The sequence below is a fragment of the Phacochoerus africanus genome, chromosome 5 (genome assembly GCF_016906955.1).
Source record: "Phacochoerus africanus isolate WHEZ1 chromosome 5, ROS_Pafr_v1, whole genome shotgun sequence".
Lineage (NCBI taxonomy): Eukaryota > Metazoa > Chordata > Mammalia > Artiodactyla > Suidae > Phacochoerus > Phacochoerus africanus.
The window spans coordinates 56569182-56586650 of record NC_062548.1 but is presented as its reverse complement, the minus strand read 5'-3'; the positions used below and the strand labels follow the sequence as shown (position 1 = coordinate 56586650).

Below are 17469 nucleotides of genomic sequence, written 5' to 3'. Positions count from 1 at the left end.
TTTTTTTTTTTTCATTTTCAAGTTTTCTTAAAAATTAAACTTTGCGTGTTTTTTCCCAAACGTGTTTCTGGCTTCAGGATCTTCAGGATTTCCCTTTCTGCTTCCTGTGCTAGGAGACAATTCTTTCAAATTTGGCCTTCTGGCTTGGGGCCCAGTCTGGCAAGGAAAACCTCAGGGACTTGGTAGGGACCCTCCTTTAGGAAGAGTAAACCAGCAGCCACACATCCTCGCTGGAGGTTGGGAGGAGAGGCTCTATAATATCCCCTGCTTTTCACTAGAAATGTACAACAGTGTCGCTGTGTAAGAGTTTCTCTCTTCTCCCACAAGTACGGCCTTTCAGCTCCTCAGTCTGGAGTTTGGGAAGGCGCTCCTCATGGCGGCTTCCTTGGCGTGTCTTTCTTTGGCTTTGGTCATGCTGAAATCTGTCATCTCCAGGATGGCCTTTCCTTGAACTCTGAAGCCCCAGGAAAGAACACCAACATTCAGCATGTGGTGTGAACGAACTTCTCACCTTGGGGAAGATGCTTCTGCCTGTTTGTATCCAGACTAGAGGCCTTCCCGGGCCCAGTTCTTGGGCTATGGCTCCAGACTCATCTCCCAGACTGGGCTGCCGCCTCTAAGTGGCCCTCCCTGTACGTGGGGTGTATGGCACGTTGTCCTGGCCTCTCATTAGGCAGGAAATTGGCTTTAATAGTTGCTGTGACAGCTTGGCTTACTAATAACTGGTTTAGAACACGCTGTAATATTCTATTGCTTGTACTTAGACCTGTTATTTTTTTTTTCCTTTTCTTACTTTCCCACAAATAAAACTGGCTTTTGGATTTGGTGGCTTACTGTGAAGCGGTACTGTTGTTCCAATAAAAGATTGGGTTTCAGACATTTTTGGACTAGCTAATTGAAACAGATTTTCTTTGTGTTTTTCCTTAATTGTTACTTATTTGTATGCTTCGTCTTTACATGTGGCTTATTACTGCAATTACTTAAGCTGCCTCTCTAAGTATATGATTATCTTACATCATAATCATGGTAATATCTTAATATCGTAATGATTTGGGGGGGCACTCGAGTTACAGTTTGTATTTCTACATTCAATTAGGGTGGTCTACTTTGTCCTTTTCAGAAAGATTGGTCTATTTCCTCTAATTGACCTGTGGGCTTAGAAGCTAGAACATATGACTGTGTTTAATAGGCACAGCTTTTCTTTTAATAGTTGTAACTGCTTTTTACCAAAGAATCAAGTGTTGGATTAGAAAAGACAAAGTTAGGAGTTCCCATCATGGCGCAGCCAAAACGAATCTGACTAGTAACCATGAGGTTGCGGGTTCAATCCCTGGCCTCACTCAATGGGTTAAGGATCCGGCATTGCTGTGAGCTGTGGTGTAGGTCGAAAATGCAATGCAGATCTGGCATTGCTATGGCTGTGGTGTAGGCGGGAAGTTGTAGCACCCGTTAGACCCCTAGCCTTGGAACCTCCATATGCCTTGGGTGCTGCCCTAAAAAAGCAAACAAACAAAAAAGGATGAAGTTAGCTTCTCAGGGGCCAAAATGTGCTTCATGTGGTTCTGACATGCGGTCTTCAGTGGCCAAGTTTTGGCCCAGCCATCGTGCTTTTGGGTAAAGGCCTACAGTGTAGATTCTGCCTGCTTTTCCTGAATGTCAGTGTTTCTCCAAAGCCCATGGGCTGGATTTTGCTGCTGTGACAGGTCTGTGCGCCCTTCCTCTGGCTCCTCCACAGGCAGGTTGGCTCAGTGCTCGTGCTGCTGGACTGTCTACACGGAGGGTTTCTGGAGCTGCTCAGTTCGTGTCTGACAAGAAAACACCCTCTTGTGGCCTGTCAGTGTCCTCAGCAGAAGGCACAAAAGCCTTTTGTTTGTTCTGGTGAAAAATGCCAGTTCTTAATGGGCACAGAGTGTTGGTGTCATGCACAATTGGTGTTGGCTTGCCTAGGCCCTTCCAGTTTAAGACTGTTGTGGTGTTTGGTTGTAGAGCTGGCAGGAGAAGAATCTGGGATTTTATTGGTTATGTGCCTGTTTCGTAATTTTAGATGAAAATCTTGTGATTATGAGTCTTGTGCCTGAGTTTGATGTATGGCTTCTTGGAAATACCTAGAATTCGCTGCGTCTTAATTGGTGTTTTGTGACTTGGCTTTTTTTGTTGTTGTTGGGAAATCTGCAAACAGTTCTTTAGTACAAGTCCCCACTTAAGGGATTGTACCTCCTGAGAAGAGTTGTAACTCTAAAAGTATTTAGGTGTTTCTCTCTGTGTGAATTTTGTTCTTGGAAGTTGTGGGTTGTGGTGACTCCCTTTCTGAAGGCTGGATGAGATGGTTTTGTCCAAGAAAGGATGAGAAAGAGGAGTTGCTGCTCAGTTACCCTGAGTCTGGAGACCTAGCACTCCATGGGAATAGCCGTGCAGGGGCACACGGGTGGAGGCCTGGCTGGCATTTGTGGTGCAAAGTATTTCATCAGTTTCGGTGTCAAGAGTTAGGGTATGCAGCCACAGTGTGAGGGGTCCTGGATCTTGGCCAGTGCTGGGCTCTCCACGCATGTCCTTTGCAGTTGTGGCGCCCATCTGGTTGACAGCAGTCAGCCTCTGCCCTGGGTTTTCATGACGTGGAGGACCTGGGGTGGGGCAGGGCGGTGCTTTGTAAGTGCTGCCAGCACTTCCTCCTGGGGTTGGGAGCGGGTAGGAAGAGTGAGGGCTGGGAAGGGGGAGGGAGGGAAGACAGTGCTAAGAGCAGACCCCTCAGCCTCTCAGCGGATGTGTCCTTCTGTCTGGCTGCCTGATTGCCTGTGGGGGAAGGGCCCCCTGGGCAAACAGGAAAGAGGCCCAAGGTCCCAGAGGGGTCCTGGGTTTGAATCATTCCTGCTTCCCTTTAGGATTTAAATTTTATTTCAAAAACATGACTTAAGCATAAAAATGACTTTTCCTTTGGTGTGGGGGGGGGGCAAGTGTGCCAGGCACAGAGTGGGGAATGCGGCTGCCCCCAGACAGATGTCTCAGGCAGACCCAGGCCTCTCCCAGAGGTCCTGATGCTGTGTGTGTTCCTCCATTCTCACTGCTGCTTGGTCCTTCTTGAGTTGTGCTTATCATTCTGATGGACTGAGGTGTCCTGGTTTTCATCTAAGTTTGCAGGTTGTCTGCACACAGGGGTTGCCAGCACCTCTCCCCCTTAGTTTTAGCCCTGGAGCTGTCCGCATGTGAGTGGCTTTCCAGGGCCCCCGTCGGTGCAGGCTATGAGGGGAGGTTCCTGGGGGAACTGGCCTGTCCCTTCAGGACCACCACGTGCTGTGGCTGCCCCCCTGCCCTGGAAAGGACGCGCCCTGAGTGCACACCCAGAGGCCCCACAGTGAGTCAGCTGGGGTCTGTTTGGGCTCTCCCCGATTGTGTTTCCTGTGAAAGGTTGGAGCTCACACTTTGTCCCTGGTGGGTCTGCTGGGGACCTGGGAGGCTGTAGCCCCCGTGGAGGTGGCAGTAAGGGTTGTCTGCAGCCACCGAGGGACCGTCACACGTGCACCTGTGGCCACAAGTCTTCATTGGCCTCCTGAGCATTTGTTGAAAACCCTTTACTGGGGGCCCGCGGTGCTGGCCCTGGGCCAGGTGCTGGGGTCTCGCTTTCGGCTCCTCACCCACAGTCTGGTCACTAGGGAGTTACCATGGGTGGCCATTTTCCCCCTTGAAACAGAAACTTTGGAAGCTCAGAGAGGGGAGGGTAAGCAGACCATCTGCTGGCCCAAGGCCAGCCTGGTTCACACCTGCCTCCCAGGCTCATTCCTCTTTCAGGACCATGTCAGTGCTAAAGTTAGCCGTGGCCCCTGAAGAGGGGATTGGGCAGTTGCTCTGGGGTGTTTCTGTTGGACTTCTCCCAGCCACCGGGCGCACGTGTTTGTCTCCCATGCCCAGGAGGTAACAGCCATGCATTTATTAGCTGCAGCACGAAGCTGGAGCTGTTACAGCGTGGGATCCAGGGTGGTGGTCTTCTGTGGCCTTTGCATTTTCTGTTGAGGAAGGGCTTTGGTGGTGCACGCTGGAGTCTGTGCGACCTTCTTCCTCAGGGCGCCTTGGTCGCAGTTATTCCGAGTTATTTAGGGGAGATTACAAGATCCGGGTGCCCAGGCCTCCTCCTTAGAGGTTTGATCCAGAAGGTCTGGGTGGGGCCCAGGCATGTATAATTACAAACAAGACAAAAAACACCCAGCAACAGCACCAAAACTCTCCCAGTGACTGCTTGTCAGCCAGGGTTGCAGGAGCACTGCTGTCGCCTCTGCTCGAGGACACAGGATCCATGCACACGAGTGCCCAGAAGTGGGCTGGGGGTGGCTGGGGACCTCCCACTGGCCCAGGAGGGCAGCCTTGGCTCCGCTGAGCTCTGCACTTCGTTTTAACCTAGCTTTAACAAATCTGATTTTCAAGAGAAGCTTTAGAAATGTGCAGGCTCTTGATTTTTGAAATGTTCAATTAAAAAAAAAAAAAAACCATCTCCAACCCCCTCCCACCCCCCCTAAACCCACCAAAGGAAATGTGAGGTCCATTTTAGCCAGTGATTTACCTCGGAAAACCTGCTCTTAGCATCTAGAGAGCAGTTTCCGGCTTACACGTCAAAAGAATCGCCTTAATAAGATACCAGGGCAATCTGAAGAGGTCAGAGTGCAGCGGACACTCAGACTGTTTTTAACATGGCTGTTAGTCGGCTTTTGTTACTATTTGGTAAGTGGATTTTGTAAACTCAAAGCCTGAGTAACGGGCATAGCAGATATTAATGTGCAGCAACTCCACCCTAACTTTAGGGATTTATTTTTCAATCAGAAACATCTTTTCTCCTCTGACTGCTGTCCTTAGAGAAAGAAAGGAGATGTTGCTTTCAGGGCGTGGGTGGAAAATTCATAGCCAGACTCTGTCAATAGAAGCCTCAGACCTCAGCCTCTGGGATGAGTTTTGCTGAAGAGAAGTGGTGTGGTCAGGTGGTCAGTGGAGAAATCTTCAACCTTCTTTTGGCTCGAGCCTCTGGTCCTGCCTCTGCCGCCCTCTGCCTGTCACCGAGGCTAGAGCTTTGCAGGAGATAGTGGGTAGTGCTGGGAATGGCTAGGTTTGCCCACAGATTGGCTTCTGCCCTCCCAAGTGCTGGGTGAGACATGCTGCACTGGGATGGCCTTGAGGCACTGTGTCTGCTGTTGACAGGAGGGGACAGAGCATGTTACCACTGTAGAGGCTGGCATGGAATGCCACCCTGGCTGAGGGAGGGCTGGTGGCCCGCCTGTGTGGTTCTCGGCGTGTGTGGGTTAGTGCTGGCTCTTGAGGTCCTGCTGGGCAAGCCATCCATCACCTTCCCCGCTTCTGCCCAAATGGCATGTTACCCGAGAGGCCTCCCTGACCACCCGGCGTGACATAGCCACTGCCCCCACCCTGGCACTCCCGCTCTTCCCCTGCCCTCCCTCCCCTCTTACTTTTTTCCTTCTCTCTATATTTGCCTTCCTTCCTTTCTTTCTCTCAGTTATCAGCAGATTCTCTTGTGTATGGCTAGTGTCCCCTTACAGGATGGGAGCAGAGACCCACCTGTGTGGTTCGAGGTGCATCTCGGGTGTGTGGACCGGTGCCCCGTGAGGCACAGTGCTGACCTGGGGAATAGCTCAGAGCCATCGACATTTCCTGGTGAGCTGGCCATGCTTCTGAGAATTTAGGGGACTCTTCAGGGTCATACATCTGTTTAGTGACCAAGTGAGCCGTTGACTTAGATGATCAGAATTTTTTTATTTTTAACATTATGGGTTTATCTTAGGAAAGCAAGACTTGGTGTATTTGTGACCTGAAGAGTTTCAATTCAGTGTTCCTTTTCAGTTCTGTAGGTTAATTTTGGATGCTTGTGGCTATAAGTTGAAGAGGGAAACTTCCCTGGGGCAGCAAGTCCTTTGACACATTTGTCTTCTTGGGGGGTTGATGAAAGGGAAGGGGGTTTGGGCTGAACCACAGGCAGAGCTCTGCATCCCTGGGAAGAAAGAGGGGTTCTGGAGTTGATGGCCTGACTGCATCATTTTGGTGAGGAATAGTGTCCAGTGGAACCTCAAAGGGAGACTTTCTAAAAGTGGGTTTTCTCTTCCACCTCTTTTTAAAGGAGACGTCGAGGGATTATGAATAATGAATGAAATAGGTAGTGCATATTCAACACAGGCAAATTAGTAATTGTATACAGACTTGGAAAACCAGAAGGAAAACAAGCCCTGCCCTTGGAGACCACATGCGCATGAAGACTTATGCCCTCTGTGCCAGAGCTGAGGACATGGCAGCAGAACTGATTCAGGTTCAGAAAGTAGATTAGAGTTGTAGTGAGAAACAAAGCTGCGTAGAGTCTGCCTTGATATCAATACTGTAAATATTTCCAGGTTTAAGGGCAGTGTTATTTTAGAGTCAGCTTCTTATAGGGCTGGGAAACAGTAAGGAGCAATTTGAAAACCCTAATTGCAGGCTGGGTTGGTGATGCGTGGGAAGGACCGTGGGCGGATCAGGAGCCCAGAAGGGAGCAGGACCCTTGCCTCACTAAACCTCTTGACTTTTGCTTTGTGTCTGAAACGTTTAACTTTTTCCTCCAAGCCAATGAGAAAGCGCAGCCTGAGGGCTTTAGTGAAGCCTCAAGTGATATTTCAGTATTGTGTGTATCCTGTGGGTATAACTCTAAAGTTGGCATGAACTGTGAAGACACAGGAGAAGTGTAGGAACACTTGGGGCGGGGGGGGGGACTTGTGATGTGAGGAGTAAGACGGGAACATGCAGAATTCTGTGTTGCATCCTTTGTTCTGAGTAAATGATCAGCTGTTATAATGAGCGACTTATAAAATTCACCGTCTGGTGCACGATGCCACCTGGAGTCCAGTGCTGTGTCAGCCCCGGCTTCACCGTGCTTCATGTAGTTTAGCCCCTCTTGGTTATGTTGTGGTGGAACACTTGGTTCCCCAGCCAGTCCTTCCCTAATTCTGTCTCAGCTCAGTGGAGAAATTCAGAAGTGAAAACTGTAAGATAGAGGATTCTCTACTTTGAAGTCAGGGACCATTAGTTCCCCTACATTTTGCCAAGGGAAGATTGAAGAGAGGAATTCAGGCTGAGAATTATATTGTAGGTAAACATGGGTCATTAACCTTGCAATAATTAAAATAACCAAACGGGATATATGATTTGGTTTTAAGAACATATATCAGTACCTAATTGTAGTTACAGGTGCTATTAATTAGTCTGGGTCTCAAGAGAATAATTCTGGTTACACATTTTGTTTGAAGTCTGAGTAAATGTTATTCTGTGGTCCCACTGCACCCCCTCCAGTCCAGTCATGATGCTCTCCACCAGAACCAGCTGCCTAGGTGTTCATTTTTTATAGTTAACAGGCCCTGTTGCAGAGGGTTGTTTTTGCCCTCATTTTGCAGAGGAAAAAAACAATGTCTGGAAAAGATTGAGGAACTGGCCTGAGGTCGCCCCCAGTGCTAGGCGGAGTGGGGCTTCTTCTCTCCTGGCCCCTGACTCCTGAGCCCCATTTGGGCACCATTGCACAGTATTTAAATATCTTCATATGTGAATTAAAGGAACTAATAAAAAAATAGTGTCATCCTTTTCCTCCTTTAAAAACATGAATAGGAGTTCCTGTTGTGGCTCGGCAGTCAACAAACCTGACTAGCGTCTGTGAGGACGAGGGTTTAATCCCTGGCCTCACTCAGTGGGTTAAGGATCTGGCGTTGCTGTGAGTTGTGGTGTAGGCTGAAGATGTGGCTCAGATTCCAAGTTGGCTGTGGCTGTGGCGTAGGCCAGTGGCTACAGCTCTGATTGGACCCTTGGCCTGGGAACCTCCAAATGCTGCGGGTGAGGCCCCAAAAAGATAAAAAAACCAAAAACAAAAACAGAGGAGTTCTCTGGTGGCTCAGCGGGTTAAGGATCTCGTGTTGTTACTGCAGTGGCTCAGGTTGCTCCTGTGGCATGGGTTCAGCCCCTGGCCTGGGGACTTACACAGGTGTGCCAAAAAAATATTAACTGAAATTTTAATCATGAAAACATTGATAATATAGAAAAGTAGAGAAAGGTGAACTCTTTATTTTTAGTAGGTTCAGACAGTCAGCAAATATGAAAATCTGAATTTTCTGTGCAACTCTTGCTGTGAGAGCCCACAAGAAGGGTGTGTTTTCTGCATCCTCTGTGTCTCCCTTGGGTCAGTTTTCTGAATCACTTTACCTTCAGGAGGGTAGTGCTTGATTCTTGTCGCAGTCAGATGGTGGGATTTCAGGTCTAGCATTACTGGATTTCACCGCTTAGCTACTCAATGTAATGGCTTCCTCCTAGAGGCTTCGGTGGAAGAAGAGCTTCTCCCCAGGTTTGCCCCTGGTAAAGGATTTGGGTTTTTTTTTTTTTTTTTTCCTGCTGTTAAACTTTCTTTTGTTATCTTAAACTAAAATTGCTCGATCTGGGGTCAGTTGGATTTTCAGCTGAGGGGAATATGTACGAAAGGTTGGCCATAACTGCTTGCGGAATCCCATATCTCCGTTGTTTTAGATGCTTTGCTTTACAGACTGGCCCGTGCCTTGTCTCTTAACTATTGATGTAAGAATGGACAGGCCAAGTTTTTGTCCTAACTTATATTTTATGGGCTCTTTACTATTGGTGCTTTTTAATTTCCTGCTTCCCTCTTACAGCATAACTCCTCACACGTGGTGCTGGAGTCCAGACCCTGTCTGCTGCGCCACGTGGAAGGGGCACTGTCCCTTTTAATGCAGCTTCACCAGATGTCCTTATAAAACAGCTGCCCTCTCTTCCCACCCAGTCCACTATGCAGACACACACACACACACACACACACACACACACACACACACACGAGTCTCCACTTGGTAGTGTAAAGGGGATGTTGGCTATAGAGATAAGTCAGCTAACTGGAGCTTAGCTTGCTGTCTGGCCAGTGCCCCCCTGCCCCCCAGGTCTGTCTGTTTTAGAACCCAGTTGAAAATGACCAAAGAAGCATGCAGAGCCCAAGTGACTGGGCCCTTTCTTTGCTGGGGTCAGAATATTAGTGCCTGACGTAATATTCCCTGAGGCTGTCACTTAATTGCAAGGACAGAATAGTAATTGATGTTCATAATGATTTCCCAGAGCCATTAAGAAAAGCATCTTTAATGTACTCAAGATTTTAGGCTTTAGAGAGATTTCCAGCCAGATTGGTCTCTTAAAGGAAAGAGATTTGGTGCATGAATGGTTTCCTTTTGCTGCTGCTCACCCCGCTCTGCAGGCCTGTGCCTTCCTTGGGGGTGGGCGCCGGGTAGCCTTCGGTTTTGGCTGCTTATTAGTGGAAGTCGAAAGTCTGCACGTTCTCTGCTTTTGAGGCATGCAAGGCAGTACCAGCCCAAGAAGGGCGTAATTCTCTGTGGAGGCCTTTAATTTTAAACACTCGAGGGAATAGATGCTTTGTTTTATTAAATCTGGAATCCTGATGGGTCTGATAGCACTGGTATCACCTGTGCTTTCCGTTATATGCATACCCGCAGCACTGAGCTGGGGCAGAGGGAGAGGTGGGGGAACAGGCCAGTAAGGAGGGGTAGTTAGCAGGATGGGGTGCTTATTCACACTGGGCTGGGCTTGGGAGGGGGTGTGTGCCATGGGCTCCTGTCGCCTCACTTGCTCTGGTGTAAGGAGGGGTTCAGGAGACGCACTTGTTCCGTCAAGTGCTCTGAGCTGTCCTCTTCCAACTTAATTCCACGGCTCCTTATCTTAGATGGCTCGTGGGGTGCTATCTGGGTGATACGCTCTTCCTGTCTGGTTGCAGATACCTCCTGGAAAAGCATACTCACGAGTGGGGTCTGTGGTTTGGGGGTTTACAGTGCAGAAGCAGTTAAACTGATCTTTGCCTTTGGGGTGGATGGATGTTGTGAGAATTAACCTGTCTTTCCTCTCAAAGGAAGTCTTTGTTATGCCATTTGGTTCCTGCTTGGTCTGAGACACTGTCCTCCACCCCCCACCCCCATCCCTCTCCTCCCAGTAACAGTTTGTTTCAAATTGGACTAGAAGAAGAATGTGCACCCTGACCTAACCAATGGGAAGGGGACAGATGTACCGCCTGCACACCGCCTGTGCTAGGGATGAATGGGGTGAAGTCTTCCTTCTTCCGGCGCTTTTTGAGCACGTGCACCTTTCTGTAGAAGTAAAGAGCCTTGTGGAGATCTCCCCTTGTTTGCGTGTCTCACTTTCTGACACTGACGATCCCAGCTAGAGTCACTTTCCCCCAACAATGTGGAACCATAGAAAGAGTGCACAGTACCTCACCCAGTACTGAGCTCAGGCTGTTCATCACAAAGGCCAGGCTCTTTAAAATAGGGAAATGTAAGAGGGAATTATAATTGGAATTAAAAAAAAAATCAAAGACAAATTTTTTAGAGCTGTTTTGGGTTCACAGCAAAATTGAGAGGAGGTGCAGAGATTCCTTGCATTGGCACATTGTAATCACTCACTTTACTTTGGGGTCCCTGCTTGGTGTCTTGCTGTGCTCGCTATGAATTGGGACCAATATATGGTGACAGAAATCCATCATGATAGTATTGGAGAGTATTTTCCCTGCCCTGAAAATCCTCTGTGCTCTGCCTGGTCACTGCCTTCCCCAATTGGATTTAATTTTTTAAATTATTTATTTATTTATTTATTTAGCTTTTTAGGGCTGCACCACAGCCTATGGAAGTTCCCAGGCGGGGGGTCGAATTGCAGCTACAGCTCCTGGCCTACACCACAGCCACAGCACCACTGCATCCGAACTGCATTTGCAACTTGCAACATAGCTCACGGCAATGCCGGATCCATAACCCACTGATAGAGGCCAGGGGTCAAACCTGCATCCTCATGGATCCTGGTCATGTTCATTAACCCCTGAGCCATGATGGGAACTCTGCCCAGTTGGCATTTCTAAGTTAAACTAAGAGTGAAATGAGTGAGATATCCTGGGAGAACGGACAGACCAGGCTTGGCTGAGCCCCTGGGTGTGTCTCCCACCCTTCTGGTTCACTTTCTCATATGTAAAAGCATTGCACATTTCAGAAGGTAGTTGCTTGTTTTTGGACAAACATAGTTGCCATTTGTTAGAATTTGTTACAAATCTAACCTTCACACACACGGAATCCCCAGCTAAGACAGTGAGTGTGTATCTACTGTAATAAATACAGAAGTCCAGAAACATTTATTGTAGTCCAGAAACAGATATAAGGAATTGAATTTGGGCTTTATCGTACAAGCTTGGTGAAGTGATTTTCAGAATTCAGAATGCATAAGAATCACTAGAGACTGCATTAAAAAGTTATGGAGCCCTGTACCTCACTTAACGGAATTCTCATGTTCAGCTCTGAATCAGCGAGTTGTCCCCTTTCTCTTGGCCTGTTGACCCTGCACACACATCACTTGCTGGGATTTTGTAAGGATGGTTTGCAGCTCAAGCCTCCAGGGACCCACCTCCTGACCTTTGGCATCTTTGAGGCTATCAGGCCATCCTTGGAGGCCTTGCTGCAGCCTCCACAGGGGTCCCACCGCTGGCCCCCCAGTGATGTCCCTTCTAATGGCTCCTTTAAAAGCACTCATGTCCCCAGTGCAGTTGGCTTCACACCATCCTGTTTCCTAAGTGTTTCTGCTGTAGAGCGCAGTGTTTCTCTCTCTGCTTTCTTGTAAATTGTTTTACAGCCCTCTAAGCAACAAGCTCCCTGAAGGCAGGTGTTCACCCCTCAGTGTTGTAGGCTTGTTCCATCTCCTGGTTAAATGTAGCCAGTCTTGCAAATGGCATTATTTCATTCTTTTTTTTTTTAATGACTAATATTCCATTATATATATGTGTGCACACACACGCGCGCACACACACGCACACAAACACCCCTCCCACATCTTTATCCAGCCCTCTGTTGATGGGCATTTAGGTTGTTTCCATGTCTTGGCTATTGTAAATAATACTGCTCTGAAGATAGGCGTGCATATATCTTTATAAGTTAGAGTCTTCTGGACACATATCTGGAAGTTATATGCCCAGGAGTGGGATTGCTGGATCATATGGTAGTTCTGTTTCTTGTTTTTTGAGGAACTTCTGTACTGTTTTCCACAGTGGCTGCAACCAGCTTGCATTACCACCAACAGTGCTCCCTTTGCTCCACACCTTCTCTAATATTTGTCATTTGTAGACTTACCTGTGAGGTGATGTCTCATTGTAGTTTTGATTTGCATTTCTCTAATAATTAGCACTTTTGCATCTTTTCATGTGCTGGTTGGTTCTCTTTATGTCTTCTTTAGGATTTCTGCCCATTTTGTTTTGTCTTGTGTTTTGTTTTTTGCTTTTTAGGTCTGCACTTGTGGCATATGGAGGTTCCCAGGCTTAGGGGTTGAATCGGAGCTGCCACTACCAGCCTATGCCACAGCCACAGCAATGCAGGGTCTGAGCCACGTCTGTGGCCTACACTACAGCTCACGGCAGTGCTTGATCCTTAACCACTGAGTAAGGCCGGGGATCAAACCCTCATCCTGATGGATACTAGTCGGGTTTGTCACCGCTGAGCCACAACGGGAAGTCCCCATTTTTTGATTGGATTTTTCGTTGTTATTGTTGAGTTGTAGGAGCAGTTTGTGTATTTTGGAAATTAAACTCTTGTTGGTTGCATTGTTTGCAAAGATTTTCTTCCAGTCCATAAATTGTCATTTTGTTTTGTTTATCGTTTCCTTTGCTGTGCAAGTTTGTAAGCTCAATTAGGTCTCTTTTGTTTATTTTTGCTTTTATTTCTCTTGCCTTAGGAGACTGACCTAAGAAAACATTGGTGCAGTTGATGTCCGAGAATGTTTGCCTAAGTTCTCTTCTAGGAGTCTTGTGGTGTCTTGTCTTGAGTTTAGGTCTTCAAACCATTTTGAGTTTACTTTTGTGTATGGTGTGAGGGAGTGTTCTAATAACTGCATTGGATCTACATTCACCTGCCCAACTTTCCTAGCACCACTCGCTGAAGAGAGTCTGGAATCTAAACTATGATACAAGGGAACTTAATTACAAAGCAGAAACAGACTCAAAGACATAGAAACAAATTTATGATTAACAAAGGGGAAAATTGTGTGGAGAAGGATGTGGAAGTTTGGGACTGGCAGATGCAGGCTCCTATGTATAAAATAAACAAGAACCAACGGTATAGTACAGGGAACTGTGTTCAATATCTTGTAATGGAAAAGAATCTGAAAAGGAAATAGACACAACGCATATGTAACTGGGTTACTTCACTGTACTCCTGACACTGACTGAACATTGTAAACTAACTGTACTTTAATAAAAAATAACTTGAACTAAAAAATAAGGGGAAAAGGCAGTCAGCCTGCAGCTCACTGTAGTTGGCATCAGTGGGCTTGGCTCTTAAGCACATAGAAAGCCAGCTTTAGGCAGTTCATCTGTAAAGGTTTGTTTCAGCTTAAACGAGCAAAAGCATTCTAATTTCCAATATTTATTGAAAGAAGATTTATTAGATAAATGAAGGAACAAACACAAACCAGGGGCTCTGCCTGTGCTCACATACATTCAGATTCTCTAAGGAATTCAGGTTGCTCTTTCATTGACTTTTCCTGATTTCTCAAGGGAGAGAAAAGGCCAAAGGTGAAAATAAGTTACTCTGATGGGCTGCTTTATGCCTTGTTTGCTCCTTATCACTTAGCATACTTAAGCTGCAGAGCAGTACCCTTGGCAGGTCTTATAAGTCGGTTAAATAGGACAGTTGTGGTCGTTTCTCTCTGAAGGCCCACGGCCTGGTCCAGGGACCAGATCTGCACGAGAATCTTTGAGCTGGTTAACTTGGCCCTCTCACAGCTTCAGCTTCTCCATCTGTAAAATGGGCACAGTGGTACATGCGCTGGCTGGGCTGGGTGAGGAGTAGAGGATAATGCATGAAGAGTGCTTGCCTTGTTCACCCAGGGTCCCACATGTGGGCACCTCCTGGGGCCGAGTCCTTTTCTCCCCACCTGTTTTCCAGGACTGGCATGCTCCCCGTATGGTCAGTCTTTAAAAACGGGAAGTGGGCCCACACTGACTGGGGTCGGGGTCGTCGCGAAGGTCTGGGAATCAGTGTGGGTCCCTGGGTTGGGGAGAGGACTCCAGGTGCCCCTGCTGATGGCCGGCGTGGCCACAACGCAGGTACTTACAGCCTGCCTTGTCCTAGAAGGGTCCCAGGTCCCTCAGCACACTGGATTTCCCAGGCACCTTAGGAAGCTCCTAGAAGTTCAGTGTTTCTGAGGAAACACAGTGCGAGGTGGTTGCAGGGGACAGAGACCCAGGCCTTCCCGGGTCCCAGATTCATTTCTTCCAGTGCTTGTCTTGATGCCTAGAGAGGAGGGCGGCTGGAGTCTGAGTCTCCTGATTTAAATGTAATCTGAATTGGACTCAGTTTGGGAAGACGTGTGTGCTGAGAAAGGCCATGCCTTTGCACAGTCTGTTCTCCACACAGAAATAACGATCGTTGTCAGGTCCCTCATCCGCCAGCCCTTCGTGAGGGAGACTCTACGTGAACAAGTAGCAACTCCGTGGCCCTTCCGCAGCCTCGGGCTGCTAAGTCTCCAGGACACACTGTGGCCTTGAGCTCAGGCAAGAGGGGAAGGGGAAGGTCCCTCTGTTACACAAGCATCTGGGGGTTTCTCCTTGGCCTGTGAGTTTTCCTGACCTGAAAGCGTTCCCGAATCCGATGTTCGGAGGCCCTCCGCCCCGCTGGCCACCTCATTGCCCACCCTCTGGAAGAGAGGGGACAGGGTGGCCGCTGGCCCTCTCCCATGATGGTTCTGCCAGTGAGAGGTTGGCTGTAGTAATTTGGAGGTGGTCCCACTGCAGGAGGAGTAACGGGACTGTTCAGGTGTGAAGGCTGGCTGGATGCTGGGGAGCTGAACTTGGTGCTCCTTGCAGGGGAAGTGCTGGGTGGATACTTTGACCATTTAAGTTTCTATTCTTCTTAGATTCTAGGAAATTGTAACATGGCTTAAGGATTGTGATTTCAGTTACAGTCATCTGGTCACTTGAGTCCCTTCTATCATCGAATACATTCCTCTTCTGTCATTGATGGAGGAAAACAATGTCCAGCCACGATTTATGACCAGGGTCGCATTCAACCCTGCACGGTGGGCTCTTCTCCACACATACTGTTACCTGCTTATGGGGGACAGAGGCCCCTGAGTGAGCCCCCTATCTTGCATTCTGGGACCTGCCTGCGCCCAGACAGGGGGTCCTTGGCTCCCTATATGCAGGATGGGCACTGCTGTTACCCACTTACAGGGGGATGGACGCACCCTGTGTGGGCCCTGTCATCTATCTGGGGACCTGCCCACGCCCAGACGGGGAGTCCTTGACTCCCCATGTGCAGGATGGGCATAGTTGTTACCTGCTTATGGGGGATGAAGGCACCCCAAGTGGGACCCTGTTCTCTATCCGGGGACATATCCCTGCCTGGATTGGGGGGAGGGTCGGCTCCCTGTGTGCAGTGTGGGCACTGCTGTTACCCACTTACAGGGGATAGATGTACCCTGAGTGGGCTCCCTGTCCTGCATCTGGGGGGCCTGCAGGGTGAGCACCACTGTGGCTGCCAGGCTCAGGAACACATACGGGTAGACACTTTCCACGAGTGATCCAGAGGTGGACACATGGAGAGATGTTGGGTCTTGGACAGACAGGTGGTAAATGGCAGAAGAAATGGACCCATGTCATGTGAGCAGATTGCTGCCATCTTGGAGGCGGGGCTGCTGCACATGTCAGACTGCTCCCATGGCATCGCCTGCTGTGTGGGGACCTAGAGGACAAGGTTTTCTTTCGGGTCATGCGGCTGTGAATGCAGCAGCAGTGCAGGCTGTCCCCCACGCCTGTGCAGGATGCTGGGGCGTGATGCCGGGCATGAGGTGGTGGGCTGGTGAAGCCTGGCAGCTGGAGGAGCACATGGGGCTGGTGGCGGGGCTCCTGGGATATCCTTTAGATGTCTGACTGAGGTGGGTTGATGTGGCCACACAAGGGTGATGGCCCGCCTTGGGGAGGTGAGTGAGTCTGGAACAAGGGTCCTGGCCTGTGGGACCTGATTTCCTGGTTTTGGGCTGTGGCCCAGCCCTGCTGGTGAACTGCCGGGACCTCCTGGACTCCATCCCGCCATGACCACATAGAGCCCAGACATAGTTGTAATTCAGTGTTATTTTCATGGAGTTGTTTTGCCCGAGTTGTAATTTGAGTTCCTGCCCAAGCTTTCCAGAATAAATGGAGAGCTTTCCTCAGGTTTCAGGCCCTAAAGTTCATAACTCTTTTCATCATGAGGCCACAAGAGAGGCGGGCTGGGGACAATCTTTCTGTTTTACATTTGCTGCAGAGGGACAGTCTCCACAGCTTCCTTAAGGAGATGGTGCACATGGGCTACTCTTTGCTGCAGAGGGACACAGGGGCAGGATGGGAGTGAAGTCCCACCATCCTCGTCTGGGTAGAGGAAAGCGACCTCAGATTTGTTTGAGTTACTGGTGCTGGAAATGGGTAACAAATGTCGAGGTCCTTGACAGGACCTGCAATAGAGCTGCAGGTGGTGCTCTCTCCATGCACCCCTTGGACTATGCTCCAGCCTCCCCGCACTGGGACCACAGGAAGTGTCAGGACTCGGTATAACCCTTGTAAAATCAGGCACTGGGTACTGGGAATACACCCAGGGGCAATGACTGTCATCCATGGTTGGCGGTAAATCATACCTAGACTGGTTGCTTTTTTTGGTCACATCCTTCCTGTGGAATGTTGAGAAGCGTAGCCGACCTGATATATAGAAGAAAATCTTATTTCAGTTGTTCCCATTGAGAGGCACTGATATGTAAATTAAAACCTGGGAAAGAAAGAAGGAATTGATTCTTCGTCAGACTTACTCGTTCTGCTAATTGTTGGGCGTGTGAATTACCGTTTTCCGGTCTTCCCAACCAGAGGAGAATCATCTTGTTCTATTGGTGAGCACGGGGCTGTTTCATCTTCTCTTTTGGGGGAAAAGTATTATCGAGGTGACTGTTGAACCTTCAGCCTTCCTGTTCTGATGACTGTGGAGCAGTGGTGCTGATTATCTGTCTTTTCTCTGTTTTTCAGGGTCGTCATGTTAAAACTGGTCAGCTGGCAGCCATCAAAGTTATGGATGTTACTGAGGTAAGTAAGGTTGGGTCACACATGTTTGTAAGTGAAATCCTTCGATAAAAGACAAGCCCCCCCCACCCCCTGAGGGTAGTTGTTCTATTTGGAGACTCCACCTTGGGCTCATTGCCCTTGTGTGACACTGGGCTCAGAAGGTCCAGCAGACAAGCTGGCTTAAGTCGTTGCAGATGTTCCCTAAGAAACTAAGAATCAGTAGCATTTTCTTAAAAAAAAAAAAAAAAAAAACCCACATCTGAGTGATGTCATTCTTGGCAATGAAATGGGTTGTAATTGGAAACATCTTCTCTAATGGAAAAGGAGAGATTGGAGAAGGCTCCCGG

General features: G+C 48.5%; 1 protein-coding gene across 50 annotated transcripts in view; it reads left to right on the top strand.

Annotated features, from left to right (window-relative positions):
• Positions 1–17469, top strand: part of MAP4K4 (mitogen-activated protein kinase kinase kinase kinase 4) — a 166218-nt gene that overhangs the window by 60085 nt on the left and 88664 nt on the right. For all 50 annotated transcript variants that reach the window (XM_047781402.1, XM_047781394.1, XM_047781404.1 and 47 more), the window contains exon 3: positions 17087–17143. In XM_047781402.1, the coding sequence (XP_047637358.1) occupies positions 17087–17143 (57 nt within the window). The remainder of the gene's footprint in view (positions 1–17086; positions 17144–17469) is intronic.